Source organism: Diaphorina citri, unplaced genomic scaffold (genome assembly GCF_000475195.1).
Source record: "Diaphorina citri unplaced genomic scaffold, Diaci psyllid genome assembly version 1.1 scaffold62, whole genome shotgun sequence".
NCBI classification, from domain to species: Eukaryota; Metazoa; Arthropoda; class Insecta; order Hemiptera; family Psyllidae; genus Diaphorina; species Diaphorina citri.
This window is the reverse complement of record NW_007377499.1, coordinates 367,947-385,227: the sequence shown is the minus strand read 5'-3', so window position 1 is coordinate 385,227 and position 17,281 is coordinate 367,947. Positions and strand designations below refer to the sequence as shown.

At 38.6% G+C, this 17,281-nt stretch overlaps 2 protein-coding genes across 4 annotated transcripts in view; one reads left to right on the top strand and one right to left on the bottom strand.

Annotated features, from left to right (window-relative positions):
• Positions 1-17,281, top strand: part of LOC103518853 (TATA-binding protein-associated factor 172) — a 54,038-nt gene that overhangs the window by 31,077 nt on the left and 5,680 nt on the right. For both annotated transcript variants that reach the window (XM_026830352.1, XM_026830355.1), the window contains exons 20-24: positions 10,039-10,192; positions 10,655-10,761; positions 11,277-11,544; positions 15,536-15,657; positions 16,438-16,679. In XM_026830352.1, coding sequence (XP_026686153.1) covers positions 10,039-10,192; positions 10,655-10,761; positions 11,277-11,544; positions 15,536-15,657; positions 16,438-16,679 — 893 coding nt within the window. The remainder of the gene's footprint in view (positions 1-10,038; positions 10,193-10,654; positions 10,762-11,276; positions 11,545-15,535; positions 15,658-16,437; positions 16,680-17,281) is intronic.
• Positions 461-7,610, bottom strand: LOC113471301 (uncharacterized protein DDB_G0290685-like). Of its 2 annotated transcripts, XM_026830359.1 has the most exons (6): positions 7,337-7,610; positions 6,693-7,173; positions 3,946-4,115; positions 3,547-3,715; positions 1,300-1,494; positions 461-820 (listed from the first exon to the last, which is right to left on the bottom strand). In XM_026830359.1, exons 1-6 carry the CDS (start codon positions 7,517-7,519, stop codon positions 516-518), a joined length of 1,503 nt encoding a protein of 500 aa, XP_026686160.1. In that variant the 5' UTR covers positions 7,520-7,610; the 3' UTR covers positions 461-515. The 2 variants fall into 2 exon arrangements, with proteins under 2 accessions (XP_026686160.1, XP_026686163.1); XM_026830362.1 differs by lacking the exon at positions 1,300-1,494.

Sequence of the window (17,281 nt, the reverse complement as noted above, 5' to 3'; positions counted from 1 at the left end):
GTGTGCAAATCAAGAACCCCTGAAAGATTCTTTTTTAGATCAAAAACGGCATGTGATATTTCTTCTGGTCGCCTTCTCCTCTGTTGTCTACATATCTGTTGTCGCGATATCCTTGCTCGTTGGTTTTACCTTTGTGTCCTGCCTCATTGTTTCTTTCAGAGCTGCTTGTCTTCCATTGCTCGTTGCTGCTAGTATCTCCATATGATTTGTATTCGGGATGGGTATCGTTTCCACCATATGGTTTGTTTCGTTCCTCATTTCCACCATATTGTTTGTTTCGTTCATTCTTTTCGCCTGTTTGTTTGTCAGTTTTCCTTGACTCCTCGCTATGTTTGACTTTGGATTGACCTTGACCATCGCCATTGTCACCTCTGGTTTGTTGATGTTTGCTTTGGGCCTCTTTGCCGGTGTCTTTGGACTTTTGATTTGGAAGTGACCACTACGCCATGGGAGCTGACTTATCTCAAATCCATTGAATCCAGATACTTGAATCCATTTAATTCGGATTGATGAACTTACTTCTTGCCGAGTTTACTAAATCCCTCACTCAGTTTCTTAGTCATACTCTCTCCACTGCTCGTACTGCTACTGTTCTTCCCCATCTGCCCCAGTTTCTTGTCCCTCTTCTTTCTCTTCTCTTCCTCCTCTATCTCCTTCAACTCCTTCTCCACATCATCCTCCAGTTCTTCTTCACTCGATGATTCTAACGAGCTGGATTTCTGTTTCCTTCCCTTGTTGAAGCGATGTTGATATTTGTCGGCCTCGTTGGTTTTGCCTCCGCCACTGCCGCCAAATTTGTCGGCACCGTGTTTTTCACCGCCTTGGGAAACAGAAGAAAATCCGTAATCCAGATTGAAGACGGTTTTCGAAATTGAAACTAAAGTGGGCTAAATTGAAGACCTATTCAATTACTTTTGTGGTTGTAGAATTTTTTGTAGTAGGTAATTTAAATGTGATTGCCCCGGAAATAATAATAAAAAAAAATGTAAACCCATCTAAATTTCGGGGAAAAGAAAGCCCTGGATAGAAACAAAAATAGAGATTTTGTGCAACCAAAATTAGCGTCCCGTGAATTGAAGTGTTTAACGTTCATTGAATTCGGCACATGCGCAGAAACGACTTTTCGTCAAATAACGTTAAAAAGTTCACTTAACGGGACGTTAAGTGAACTTTTTAATTTTGGTTGCAAAAACTCTCCAATAAAAATACATTTAAGTATTGTTGAATCACGTTAAAGTAATGTGTAAAAGTATAAAGCCCAGTTAAATGTGAAAGTTATGTATGTCTATTTGTGTTTACCTCTGCTCTCGAAAGTGTCTCTCCCCTCATAGGGTGTGCCTGCCCGATATCTTCTATCCGGTTCCCCTATGCCAGTAGTGTAGTTCCTATTCTGATGTAGAGTATCAAACACGGCGCTCGAGTCGTTAAATTTACCGGTGAACTTTTTCCTCCCTGCTCCTCCTCCTGTAGCATCATCCGAACCGGCACGCTTACCTGGGAGGAGAGCGAAAAAAAGAGATTTTTTTTTTTTCCTATTCTGATGTAGAGTATCAAACACGGCGCTCGAGTCGTTAAATTTACCGGTGAACTTTTTCCTCCCTGCTCCTCCTCCTGTAGCTTCTTCCGAACCGGCACGCTTACCTGGGAGGAGGGCGAAAAAAAGAGATTTTTTTTAAAAGAAATCTAGAGGTATAACCAGTCTAACGTCCGAAAAAATAATGAGGTGCGAGGAAAAAGTTGCATAATATTGAACGAAACTTTGCCTTTCTCTCAGCATGCATTGTTGCATATTGAACAAAACTGTACTTCTCCCTAACTGTAACGGAATGTTAGGAAAAAGTTGCATAATATTGTTGCCTATTGTACAAAACTGTACTCTTCTTCCCTAGCTGTGACGAAATGTGAAAATGAAGTTTTATAATATTGTTGCCTATTGCACAAAACTGTACTCTTCCCTAACTGTAACGGAATACGACGATAAAGTTTCATAATATTGTTGCATATTGCACAAAACTGTACTTCTTCAAAAGTTAAGAGCCTTACGGAATATTGGGCCCCGATTGAGATCTATTTTTAGTGCAATCTCCTATGGTCCAGGAAACGAAGCCCGAAAATTAATTTATTTTTGAGTATTTTATTTTTTAAAAAACTTTTAGATTGATTTATATATTGTGTTTATTTATAAGAAAAGGAAAAAATGCCGTCGAAATTCAGAGTTATTTTTGTTAGACGAGTTTTTTCAAAAAATATTTCACTAAAAAAATGTACACCTCAATTTGAACTCTACCCTCTTACTATCGCCGCTGACAATCAAATGAAGTAGGTGAGCTATTCATTTCTATCGAAAGTCACAACTTTGGGTTGGGGTTGTGTTTTTTGGGTCTTTTGGGTCACTAGGAAGCTATTCGCTGTGAAAACTCATTTATTTATTTATTTCATTTCAGGTTTTAAACTCAACATCATCAGGTTCAGGTTTATCAAGTCTGATTTTATTTCATTAGACTGCTCTGTTATTTGACCCTTTAGGGGTGAGCTATTCATTTCTAACGAAAGTCACAACTTTGGGTCGGGGTTGTGGTTTTTGGGTCACTAGGAAGCTATTCGCTGTGAAAACTCATTTTTATTTATTTATTTCATTTCAGGCTTTAAACTCAACATCATCAGGTCCAGGTTTATCAAGTCTGATCCGTAGCAATAGTGAAGTTAGTAACTCTAGTGGTAGTACTAGTGAGCCTACCACGCCTAGTACTCCAGGTTCGAACCCCGGTGGTGGCAGTGGATTCTGGACGAATAATATTCAACACGTGGAACATGCTTATCCTGTCCCCATCAGAACCAATCAGAATGAAGGTCAGTCTCTCTCTTCCTTTCTCTCTCTCCCCCCTCAAGCCGAGTCACATATGCTAGCGGAACTAGAAGGGCGTAAGTGTCATTTTTCGTGTTTTTTTTTTTTTTGCAAATATCTCGAAAACCGTTGGTTGTAGCGAAAAAAGTATTCCGATCGATTTTGTTCAAAATTAAATTCAAAATTAAACCTTTTGGGCAAAAAATCAGAACTACACCATTTCTTTTCCGTCAAAAAGTCTTCGTTTCCTAGACTACTAGTTGGGTTATACAACACAATGTCCAAAGTTGAACTTTCTAGCCTCCTTCCCACCAAAATCTAAAGTTTGTTTTACGTTCAACCTATAGCTTTTTTTTCTTTTTGAGGCATGAAATAAAAGGCAAAAGGCTATTAAAAAAAACGTTGAAGGTACCTATTTTTCTGGTTTTTAAGAGGCATGAAAAGGAGTTTGAACTGTTTTCAGCTTGAGTGCTTGTCAGCTTGCCACGAAGACTTCGTTTTCCTCCATTTATTCTGACCCTGACAGAAATCCTTTTAATTCTAACTTGAATTTTCTTCTTCCTCTTGTTTTACTATGGACATATCTAAAATATATACAGCCCCTTGTGTAACTGACTGACTCACTCACTGAATTTCTAGCCTAAACCGTTCAAAAGTTATGACGTTTTTCGTGTTTAGTAGTTATGACGAGAAAGTCTTACCGGCTGCCGGAATAGACTCGTTATATTTTGCTGCAAAATCCCCGGCAGGTAGCAATTGCTGGCGCTTGTCCTTGTGAAGCTGATGGCTCCCAAATTGTTCTCCGGTCCCTTTTTTGTGCGTGTTCCTTCCGTCCATATCTCCTGGGTATTTTACCCGCCCCTCCTCTCCCTGTGATTGAATAGAATTGAATTATTCACACTTTGGAAATAGAATTGAATTATTTCAAACTATAATAGCATAGAATTGTTTTGAGCTAGAATGGTAAGAATTATTTAAAATTTGAGCTAGCCCTAGCTGGGATAGAAAAGAATTATTCTCTTGAGCCATTCTACCAAACCAATTTGGAAGAATATTATGCCAGATATGCTCTATCATTTTCGGCCATGTTTGGGTCTTACCTGTTGGTATGTATTCCTAGCATCTTCCTGATACTTGTTGTGTCTAGCATTGTCTCCCTGATGATGATGCTTATAGTGACCGGGTAGTTTATCTTCAGAGGCAATCAATATAATTCCTGTGACGTGACTGTCATCTTGCTTTCTACTATAGGGGTCTCTTCCACCTCCTCCTGGAAATATAAAGAACATTTGTTATTAAGAATGACTCATACTACTCATAGTGTTTTCCCCCGTTCTTTGGTTAGTTGACGCTAAAAAGGGTGTTACAGAAAGAAGAATAAATATTTTGTTTATACTTCATGCTAAACAAGAACAATAAATTCCTTTTTTTTACCCCCACTCAGTTATAAGAACGTGTCAGAATTTTAACAAGAAAATCAAGAAATACATTGGTTATTTTGAACTAAGTACATTAGTTAGTTGATTGGAGTTTTCAAGATAATGATTGGGTTGAAATGTTGAACTAACATTGTTATTGTTAAGGTGGGTGCGACTTTCTACCTCTCTTCTTCCCTTGGATTGAACGAAATTGCCTCTAAATTATTTATGATTTATTTTAATGATTTGTTTACTTTATGTCAGTTTTGGCTGAGATTGTTACTTTTTAGAAAATTAAATTTCGCTTTTTTTATATATAATGTTCAATATCCAAAGTGAAGAGGAGAGGAAGAAAAAAGGCCATTTTTGTCTTGCAGTTGAAACCTTTCACAGTATTTATTGATTTTACTGGGTAGTGCCTAAAATTACGTGGGATTTTTTAAGTAATTCTGGTACTTTTAATAAGTTAAAGGTGGTGTTGAGTTATTAAGGAGTGTGTTTACTAAATTTTGAAGAATTGACGCCTACTTCTTATGCTTGTGCAAACAAATCCTCTCCAACACAAAAGCAAACAGTAGAAACACAAACAGAACAAACAAAATCCCTTTCAAATGTTGCGGTATTTTGTTCCAAACGAGGCGACATTTGTTGGCACATTTACTACCAGGAGTATTCTGGCTTTCCTTCTCTACATGCACAAAAGCAAACAGTAGAAACACAAACAGAACAAACAAAATCCCTTTCAAATGTTGCGGTATTTTGTTCCAAACGAGGCGACATTTGCTGGCACATTTACTACCAGGAGTATTCTGGCTTTCCTTCTCTACATAAAGACTTTGGAATTTTCTAGCCTCTATTATATCAATGATCCTATTACCATACGTCTTTGGAAATAGATTCTGTTTGTTCTCCAGAGATCCTGTGATGTTTTTGCCAACGGTAAATATTCCATAGCTTTCAGTAGTTCCTTTTTCAAATATGTTCTCCATATCTTTGTAGTTTAGCTGGTTCAGGGCATTGTTCTGAGATTGATAGTTGTGTTTGAGTAATATTTTGGTGTCGAGTTTGTCCAGATCTTTGAGTGTTTCATTAGGATCATAAATATTTCTATTCTCATTACGCCTTGGAGTTCCTGTGTTTGCATTGGAGTGTGTGTCATCAATAGTTTCTCTATCATTGTCACTGTCTTCATCATGTCCTCTGCCTAGTTCTTCCATATTTCTATTTCTGTTTGCCTCCATTTTTAGATTATGTTCCTTTACATTATTTTGATCTTCAATTTCGTTGGATTCTTTGTGTGTTTGGTTAGTTTCATAGATTGTTGTAAAATCTTCTAGTGGTGTTTTTAAATCGACAATACTCTCGTCTCTACCCTCATTATTCATTCCACTAAAGCCGCTATCTATCATTTCTTTATTGTAACCTATATTGTGTGGTATATTTCTTTTGTCGTTTCTTTTAGTATCATCTATTGGGTGTCGAGCAATATCTCTGTCATCAGATGTTTTCATTACATTAGCAAACGCATTGCGCATAGTATTGTCTGTCACATATCCATCATTGAGAAAGTCTGCCTTGTTCTTGTTATAATCTTTGTTACTTCTGTTTTCATCTTTGGTCATTTCGTAGGCTCCATTTTCAATGTTATGTAAAAGTAGATTTGTATTATTTCTACGCCCGTTTCTATCTTCATCATAGAGCTGATCTGTCACATATCCATCATTGAGAAAGTCTGCCTTGTTCTTGTTATAATCTTTGTTACTTCTGTTTTCATCTTTGGTCATTTCGTAGGCTCTATTTTCAATGTTATGTAAAAGTAGATTTGTATTATTTCTACGCCCGTTTCTATGTTCATCATAGAGCTGATCCCTCATTTGTTGGTTACTACTAGTAGTACTGGTGTCAGTATTTCCACTTTGTTCTCTGTCGTTCTTACTATTTTTTACTTCTGCATTCAAATTATTTTTGAGGATGCCTCTTCTTAGTTCATTATCTTCCTTGTTTTCCAATACTCTCTCCCCTTTATCCATAGAGAACACGACATGTTTATTCTCTTCACCCAGCGCTAGGGAAGATATGTTGTCTACACTTGTGTTGTTATCTTTACTTGTTCCATAGTCATCTACTCCTGAATTATTAACTTTACCTGTGGTATATTCATCGTATAGATCCCCTATTCTATCATAGTCTATGTTACCTGAGCTACGTTCCTTGTTCAAATTACCTGTTGGATATTCGTCCGATGTATATTTTCCCTGTCCATGATAGCGCTAGGGAAGATATGTTGTCTACACTTGTGTTGTTATCTTTACTTGTTCCATAGTCATCTACTCCTGAATTATTAACTTTACCTGTAGTATATACATCGTATAGATCCCCTATTCTATCATAGTCTATGTTACCTGAGGTACGTTCCTTGTTCAAATTACCTGTTGGATATTCGTCCGATGTATATTTTCCCTGTCCATGATGTTTCTTCTGGTCGCCTTCTCCTCTGTTGTCTACATATCTGTTGTCGCGATATCCTTGCTCGTTGGTTTTACCTTTGTGTCCTGTCTCATTGTTTCTTTCAAAGCTGCTTGTCTTCCATTGCTCGTTGCTGTTAGTATCTCCATATGATTTGTATCCGGGATGGGTATCGTTTCCACCATATTGTTTGTTTCGTTCCTCATTTCCACCATATTGTTTGTTTCGTTCCTCATTTCCACCATATTGTTTGTTTCGTTCATTCTTTTCGCCTGTTTGTTTGTCAGTTTTCCTTGACTCCTCGCTATGTTTGACTTTGGATTGACCTTGACCATCGCCGTTGTCACCTCTGGTTTGTTGATGTTTGCTTTGGTCCTCTTTGCCGGTGTCTTTGGACTTTTGATTTGGATTGTTTTTGTTGCCACCGGTCTCTTTGTTACTTGTCTGAAACGAGAAAGAAAAAGTTGATTTTTTGGACTTGAAGGACTCCAAACCCCCCAAAATAAATCTTCCGTTTTTTTTTCTAATTTTGAAATTTTGAATCCCTGTTGAAATGTCTTTTCTTCCATATTAGTTTTAAGAGGACATTATTCTGCTCAAGTTTTACCTGTTTGTTTTTAGTGTCCTGCTTATTATCTGTGCTGCCTTTGCTGTCACGATCTTTGTTATTCTGCTGATCTTTATTATTGTTCTTCTCTCCCTTCTCCTTCTCCTTCTCGTTGTTGTTCACATTCTTCGTTTTGTTCTCGTCGTTGGAATTCTTGTCCTTACTCCGAAATTGTGAAAACATGCTCGAAACAACTTTTGTTTATTTTTGTTCACCTATGTTCTTTTTGAGTATTTTATTTTTTAAAAAAACTTTTAGATTGATTTATATATTGTGTTTATTTATACGTTAGACGAGTTTTTCCAAAGAATATTTCACTACAAAATGTACACCCTCCTGTTCTCCTCTCTTCAATTTCGGGACGATAAAAAAAGACAAAAGGAAAGAACTTGTTGAGTTGAAACTTTGAATTTACTTCTTTAGTTCATTGAGGATAAGATAAATAGTACCTAATGTAGTCAAAGATGGGAGATTTATTTGGGACAAGATGGAACTCAAAGCAGTACCCTACTTGATACTACTCGTTGTACCATTGCTCGGTAAGAACTATTAATTTTTCTGCAATTATTTCAAAAACCGTAAATCCTAGCGCAAAATTAACCATCCCAAATTGTTCTGGACGTAATTTCCTACAAAAATGACTATGCTAAATGCATAGGAGAATGAGAAGTGAACAGCACGTCTATTGAACGAATTTTCCGGGAAAACGGTTGCTCCTATGAGAAAGTGCTTACAGTCATTTTTGTAGGAAATTACGTCCAGAACAATTTGGGATGGTTAATTTTGCGCTAGGATTTACGGTTTTTGAAATAATTGCAAAAAAACTCGCGACTTACGCCCTTTTGGTGCCACAACCGTAAGTTGTAGGACAAAATGGAAGTAACCATTTTGTAGGGAATTTAATTTTGAACAAAATCGATCCGAATACTTTTTTCGCTACAACCAACGGTTTTCGAGATATTTGCAAAAAACTAAAAAAGTCACGAAAAATGACACTTACGCCCTTCTAGTTCCGCTAGCCGTAAAGTCTCGACTTGAGACTTTTGAACCCTTATTCAGGACACCATCCCGGACCTTTTGGGCAAAAAATCAGAACTACACCATTTCTTTTCCACGAGGAAAAAGTTGCATAATATTGAACGAAACTTTGCCTTTCTCTCAGCATGCATTGTTGCATATTGAACAAAACTGTACTTCTCCCTAACTGTAACGGAATGTTAGGAAAAAGTTGCATAATATTGTTGCCTATTGTACAAAACTGTACTCTTCTTCCCTAGTATTGTGAACATGGACAGCAATCCCCCCATCACATAAAAACCTACTTAAAATAAAGTTGTCGAAGAATATATTGATGGTTTCTTCTTCCTCCTCCTCCTTCCTCCTTCCTCCTTCCTTTCACGTTCGTCGGTATACGAACCTATACCCTCTGTATTTTTTTCTTTTACCACATAAAGTTGTATTCATTTGGAACAGAATAGTATAGAAAGGAGAGCCCTAGTTTTGCATAATAGATGATCTTGCCTACCTCTAGCTCTTACACCTGTCACTCATAAAATAAAGTTGTTCATGTCCCTTCCCACCAAAATCTAAAGTTTGTTTTACGTTCAACCTATAGCTTTTTTTTCTTTTTGAGGCATGAAATAAAAGGCAAAAGGCTATAAAAATACGTTGAAGGTCCTTATTTTTCTGGTTTTTAAGAGGCATGAAAAGGAGTTTGAACTGTTTTCAGCTTGAATGCTTGTCAGCTTGCCACGAAGACTTCGTTTTCCTCCATCTATTCTGACCCTGACAGAAATCCTTTTAATTCTAACTTGAATTTTCTTCTTCCTCTTGTTTTATTCTACACTGATACAGATCAGATTGATGTTTGACAATCAAATACCAAGTTTTAACTCGAACGATTTTGTCTTTGGTTTGTCTGTTTGTATGTTCATGCCACGTAACGCCTGAACATTTAGTCCGATTTGGGTGAAATTTGTAAAAAATGTTCACATAATATAAAGCATAAAGGAATGAAGAAACTGTGACATTGATTTTTATATAGAGCCTCCAGGGACTCTCTTCTTGGTAGTTTTGTTTCGGCCTAACTTTCGAACCAAGGTTTGTCCAGTGTCCATGAAATTTTGGCAAACACGTTTAACACATAAAGGGCTTTTGCTTTTTCCTGTGACGTGACTGTCATCTTGCTTTCTACTATAGGGGTCTCTTCCACCTCCTCCTGGAAATATAAAGAACATTTGTTATTAAGAACGACTCATAGTGTTTTCCCCCGTTCTTTGGTTAGTTGACGCTAAAAAGGGTAAATACCAAGTTTTAACTCGAACGATTTTGTCTTTGGTTTGTCTGTTTGTATGTTCATGCCACGTAACGCCTGAACATTTAGTCCGATCTGGGTGAAATTTGTAAAAAATGTTCACATGAAGCATAAAGGAATGAAGAAATTGTGACATTGATTTTTATATAGAGCCTTCAGGGACTCTCTTCTTGTTAGTTTTGTTTCGGCCTAACTTTCGAACCAAGGTTTGTACAATGTCGATGAAAAAAACGTTTAACACATAAAGGGCTTTCGCTCATTATTAGGCTTTATACTTTATGGGGTCTTAGGAGACACCGATATAGCAACTCTTTTTTCGCGTGAATTCTACAGTTGTTTTTCTGCTAGTTGTCTAAATCTAAATCACTAGTTATATTTCTGTCCTCAGGTTCAGAAGCAAACTAAGAACCAGTGTCGAGGTGCCTCTCTCGCTCTGAAAGCTATTGTCAAACATTTCGGTGAATCTCTACCGGATAACTTACCCAAGCTGTGGGATATGATGACATCACAACTCATCAATACAGTCAACCCAGACAGTTTCGGTAAGCACATTTTCTATTTATTTCAATTAAAAAACTTGGACCTCGCCGGGAATCTAACCCGAGACCTCCAGTGTGCAAGCCTTGTGTGATATCTACTCGGCCACGGAGGTTGCTTTTTACTGTATCATCATCATCTTTTATTTTTTTTTACAAATGAAATTTGGAGTGACTTTTCGTATGGATGGTGATCACTTGATCAGTTTTAAAGAAAAATCTTGCCATATTACAGTGAAAATTGAATTTTAAATTAAAAACTATTGTACCTGATATCTACTCGGCCACGGAGGTTGCTTTTTACTGTATCATCATCATCTTTTATTTTTTTTTTTACAAATGAAATTTGGAGTGACTTTTCGTATGGATGGTGATCACTTGATCAGTTTTGAAGAAAAATCTTGCCATATTAGAGTGAAAATTGAATTTTAAATTAAAAACTATTGTACTATTTTTCTTGAATTTCAGATAGCTCAGTTCTAGTGGGGGATGACGAGGCCGCAAGATCTCTAGTGTCGTGTCTACAGGTGTTTGAAGTCATTGCACCCTCTCTTCACCCTACGCTACTGAATTCTGTAAGTATCTCCTCCTCTTCCTCACATAGTTCCCGGTAGGATCGAAGTTTTTACTGCTCTGTGCTTGCTTGGAGTTCGGGGTGCACTCAGCCTCCTGCTTCACTTTAGGTTTAGGACAATTGAGTAGCTACTTTAATCGTATGGCGACCTGTAGCGACATTACGAGATCTCTAGTGTCGTGTCTACAGGTGTTTGAAGTCATTGCACCCTCTCTTCACCCTACGCTACTGAATTCTGTAAGTATCTCCTCCTATTCCTTAGTTCCCGGTAGGATCGAAGTTTTTACTGCTCTGTGCTTGCTTGGAGTTCGGGGTGCACTCAGCCTCCTGCAGGACAATTGAGTAGCTACTTTAATCGTATGGCGACCTGTAGCGACATTACCAGTGTAAAAAGATTGATGATGAATGAGAATTAATAGTAAAGGAGGCACGTTGTAATGCTCTGGTATCCACAAAAGTTGGAAAAAGCTCTTCTCTTTACCAGAAATAATTGATGATTTGATTTGATGTTGTCAGCTCCTATCTCTCCAGTCTCGCCTGTGTTTGTTGCTCACTCACCCGTACCGTGCTGTCCGTCACATGGGAGCGCGGTGTTTATCCATACTGGCCACGCTACAACCTAATGCCGTGATGAGCACTGTGCTATCCCAGGTGCTTCCTCTACTCAACGCCTCGCAGCCGGATATAGTAAGACAAGGCGCTGTGGAAGCATTGTGCAATATTCTGGACAAGATGGAACTCAAAGCAGTACCCTACTTGATACTACTCGTTGTACCATTGCTCGGTAAGAACTATTTATTATTATTATTTTCAAGAGGTTTGTAAGACAAGGCGCTGTGGAAGCATTGTGCAATATTCTGGACAAGATGGAACTCAAAGCAGTACCCTACTTGATTACTTGATACTGCTCGTTGTACCATTGCTCGGTAAGAAGAGGGGACTGTAACTGCTAAGGTCTTATAGGAGAAAGCCAGCCGTTCCGAGGACGAACATCGGTAAGTACTAAACTTTGATAAAATACTCGTTGTACCATTGCTCGGTAAGAACTATTAATTATTATTATTATTATCAAGAGGTTTGTAAGACAAGGCGCTGTGGAAGCATTGTGTTGAATATTCTGGACAAGATGGAACTCAAAGCAGTACCCTACTTGATACTACATACTCGTTGTACCATTGCTCGGTAAGAAGAGGGAACTGTAACTGCTAAGGTCTTATAGGAGAAAGCCAGCCGTTCCGGTGACGAACATCGGTAAGTACTAAGCTTTGATAAAATTTGATAAAACGTTATTTATCTGTACTAGTAGTTCAGCCAGCCTCGCTTGGAGGGCTGCGTAAGCCTTGTAACCACTAGGTCGCGGGTTCGATTTCCACCCGGGGCGAACTTTATCCTAAACAGATAAGGTTCGTTCTCGGTACGGCCGACTTTCTCCTGTTCTCCTCTCTTCAATTTCGGGACGATAAAAAAAGACAAAAGGAAAGAACTTGTTGAGTTGAAACTTTGAATTTACTTCTTTTGTTCATTGATGATAAGATAAATCATATATAGTAATGTAGTCAAAGATGGGAGATTTATTGGGAGGATCATCAGATTAGAATTAGCATTTATATGTCATAGCTACTCATTTTCCTCACGAGGCTGAGTGGGCCCCGCAACAGCCAGTCACGGAATCAATCATTTGCATGATTGCATGATACAAATTTCTTGACCCCGCCGGGAATCGAACCCGGGTCTCCCGCGTGCAAGGCAAGCACAGTGACCACTACGCCATGGGAGCTGACTTTCTCAAATCCATTGAATCCAGATACTTGAATCCATTTAATTCGGATTGAATCCATGGTCTCTTTGTTACTTGTCTGAAACGAGAAAGAAAAAGTTGATTTTTTGGACTTGAAGGACTCCAAACCCCCCAAAATAAATCTTCCGGTTTTTTTTTCTAATTTTGAAATTTTGAATCCCTGTTGAAATGTCTTTTCTTCCATATTAGTTTTATTAGAACATTATTCTGCTCAAGTTTTACCTGTTTGTTTTTAGTGTCCTGCTTACTATCTGTGCTGCCTTTGCTGTCACGATCTTTGTTATTCTGCTGATCTTTATTATTGTTCTTCTCTCCCTTCTCTTAGTCATACTCTCTCCACTGCTCGTACTGCTACTGTTCTTCCCCATCTGTCCCAGTTTCTTGTCCCTCTTCTTTCTCTTCTCTTCTTCCTCTATCTCCTTCAACTCCTTCTCCACATCATCCTCCAGTTCTTCTTCACTCGATGATTCCAACGAGCTGGATTTCTGTTTCCTTCCCTTGTTGGAGCGATGTTGATATTTGTCGGCCTCGTTGGTTTTGCCTCCGCCACTGCCGCCAAATTTGTCGGCACCGTGTTTTTCACCGCCTTGGGAAACAGAATAAAATCCGTAACCCAGATTGAAGACGGTTTACGAAATTGAAACTAAAGTGGGCTAAATTGAAGACCTATTCCATTACTTTTGTGGTTGTAGAATTTTTTGTAGTAGGTAATTTAAATGTGATTGCCCCGGAAATAATAATAATAATAAAAAAATGTAAACCCATCTAAATTTCGGGGAAAAGAAAGCCCTGGAGAGAAACAAAAATAGAGATTTTTTGCAACCAAAATTAGCGTCCCGTGAATTGAAGTGTTTAACGTTCATTGAATTCGGCACCTGCGCAGAAACGACTTTTCGTCAAATAACGTTAAAAAGTTCACTTAACGGGACGCTAATTTTGGTTGCAAAAACTCTCCAATAAAAATCTGTTTATTTTTGTTCACCTATGTTATTTTTGAGTATTTTATTTTTTAAAAAACTTTTAGATTGATTTATATATTGTGTTTATTTATAAAAAAAAAGGAAAAAATGCCGTCGAAATTCAGATTTTTGTTAGACGAGTTTTTCCAAAGAATATTTCACTAAAAAATGTACACTTCAATTTGAACTCTACCCTCTTACTATCGCCGCTGACAATCAAATGAAGTGCTTGTCATGCCTCCTGGGGTTTGGACAGCTCCAAATATTTCTTTAAAAATTCATTCTGTGTTTACTCTATGTGTATTGTGTACTGATCCGCCCACCTTCACTGGGGGGAAAAATAAATGAGCAACGTTATTCGGCCCGAATATTCCGTTCTTTATGCTCCGCTTTAATGGATAGACATAATACTTCAAACGAACTTATGTGAATATCTAATGTTCTTTCCCCGTTGGACAGCTCCAAATATTTCTTTAAAAATTCATTCTGTGTTTACTCTATGTGTATTGTGTACTGATCCGCCCACCTTCACTGGGGGGGAAAAATAAATGAGCAACGTTATTCGGCCCGAATATTCCGTTCTTTATGCTCCGTTTTAATGGATAGACATAATACTTCAAACGAACTTATGTGAATATCTAATGTTCTTTCCCCGTATATATATCAATCTTTTATTAGACGAACTGCTCAACTATTGAGTTGCCAATTGACACACTATACTAAGTCAGACACAAATGTTATAAAGGTTTCTTCTTCCTTTTCCTCCTCCTCCTCCTCCTCCGATTGAAATAGAGATAGAAGGTTCAAGAAGGCGAAATGAAAAGCCACACATGACAAGACTATTTGATTGAAATGACAAGAAAGAAGGACTTTCGGAAAAAAAAGAACAACATTTTTTGAGGCAAAAATTTCCTGCTCAAATTTTGCTGTCCCCACCTTTTTGTTATTATTGTTCTAAGTGAATTTAATGGGTGTTTTTCTTATTAGACGAACTGCTCAACTATTGAGTTGCCAATTGACACACTATACTAAGTCAGACACAAATGTTATAAAGGTTTCTTCTTCCTTCTCCTCCTCCTCCTCCGATTAAAATAGAGATAGAAGGTTCGAGAAGGCGAAATGAAAAGCCACACATGACAAGACTATTTGATTGAAATGACAAGAAAGAAGGACTTTCGGAAAAAAAAGAACAACATTTTTTGAGGCAAAAATTTCCTTTTCGTTATTATTGTTCTAAGTGAATTTAATGGGTGTTTTTCCCCTGTATCAATTCACCCATTACATTCCCTAGGATCATCAGATTGGAATTGACCCATTACATCCCCTAGGATCATCAGATTGGAATTGACCCATTACATTCCCTAGGATCATCAGATTGGAATTGACCCATTACATCCCCTAGGATCATTAGATTGTGGGTGTTTTTCCCCTGTATCAAGAACTCTACGTTCAATTTCCTAAGTTCCTTCAAGACACAAGGAAGTGTGAGATCGATTCCTTGTCCGACACAATCTCTTCCATCCACAGCAGTTAATGAAAAGTCGTGTGCTGAGTTCATTTATTGCGTATTAACATCGGGAAAAAGTTTATATTGTGAACCCCTAGGATCATCAGATTGAAATTCACCCATTACATTCCCTAGGATCATCAGATTGGAATTAACCCATAACATCCCCTAGGATCATCAGATTGGAATTAACCCATTACATCCCCTAGGATCATCAGATTGGAATTAGCCCATTACATCCCCTAGGATCATCAGATTGGAATTAGCCCATTACATCCCCTAGGATCATCAGATTGGAATTCCCCCATTACATTCCCTAGGATCATCAGATTGAAATTCACCCATTACATTCCCTAGGATCATCAGATTGGAATTAACCCATAACATCCCCTAGGATCATCACACTGGAATTAACCCATTACATCCCCTAGGATCATCAGATTGGAATTAGCCCATTACATCCCCTAGGATCATTAGATTGGAATTAACCCCTTACATACCCTTCCGCCAGGTCGTGTTAGTGATCAAGACACTTGGGTACGTCTGGGAGCTACCTCTTGTTTTGCCACCTGTATTCATCTTATGCCTCTGGACTCAGCTCTAGGTACATCCACACCTAGCAACTCTACTCAGGTAACGTGGTCACTTTAGTTGTATTCGATCATGTGACTTTTAATTCAGTCATCATACGAAATTTCTCTTTGGACTAGTTTGGACAATGGCCCCCTACCACACCCACTGCCATTCCAAACTAGTCCAAAGAGAAATTTCGTATGATGACTGAATTAAACTTCACATAATCCAATACAACTTTTGTATTCATTGGGAGGATTTTTCCCCCTCCATATTTGTGCATGAATAAAGTTTAAATCGTAGTTTTTCTTTGATTTTCATCTCATAATAAAAAGAGTGATCACGTATTGTGAACATGGACAGCAATCCCCCCATCACATAAAAACCTACTTAAAATAAAGTTGTCGAAGAATATATTGATGGTTTCTTCTTCTTCCCAACTCTACTCAGGTAACGTGGTCACTTTAGTTGTATTCGATCATGTGACTTTTAATTCAGTCATCATACGAAATTTCTCTTTGGACTGGATTGGACAATGGCCCCCTACCACACCCACTGCCAGTCCAAAGAGAAATTTCGTATGATGACTGAAGAATTAAATTTCACATAATCCAATACAACTTTTGTATCCATTGGGAGGATTTTTCCCCCTCCATATTTGTGCATGAATAAAGTTTAAATCGTAGTTTTTCATTGATTTTCATCTCATAACAAAAAGAGTGAACACGAGAACACCAGAATGTAGGCATTACAAATATTTTATTATACTGCCAATGTACCTATGTAGGTCTGAAGAATCCCTCTTAGCCAGCAGTTTGAATAAAGTCTCTTGTTTGACAGGTATGCTCCTCCCTACACCTCCCGGCAGATCTCGCCTCTCGCAAAGCCTCGGAATCCCGCTTCCTAGAACAACTATTCGATCCGTCTCGCATACCTGACTTTACTCTGCCCAGTGCCCTAGGTCTCACGGTAACCCTACGCTCGTATCAGCAGGCTGGTGTCAACTGGCTGTGGTTTCTAAGGCGATATAATCTACACGGTATCCTGTGTGACGATATGGGCCTGGGTAAAACTCTGCAGAGGTACCTACTCGTACCTGTTATTATTATTTTATTTTTTCTCACCTCTATCTGTTATTATTATTTGGTACCTGTTATTATTATTTATCTCTATTGCCTAGGAGGAGGGGGAGGAGACTAGGCTACCCAGTCTAGTCGTGTGCCCTCCGACACTGACAGGTAAGTGAGGACCTAGGCTTAAGCCCTTATCACACCCGGCGTAGTTCGTTGACCCCATTCAGGGCTTTGAGCGTTACTGTAGAATATCGACTTCCACCGACCGGGGCCCACCGCACCGCCCGTTCGCGGTTGTGCGGTGGTCAGTAGCATTGTTTTCTGTAGCTGTCATTTAGGTCGTGCGCGCGAGTTTCATCTGGATCGCGCACCCTTCGCTTTTAGCGTCACTGGCTCAGCTCTGACCGTGCGCTTTCTGCGCAACGCCGTATTGTGTCAATCATGGGGGGCAAGCGGCCTGGAAAACTCGGTCAGTAGTTTCGAGGCAACCCCGTTCTGGGGGATCTGGTCTAGAGGGATTTCGCCACCAACTGTCAGGCCTAAGGCTAGCATGGCATCGTTTCTCTTATCCTCATATCGAGGGCATGTCTTTATTCTGTGTATAGTGTCTT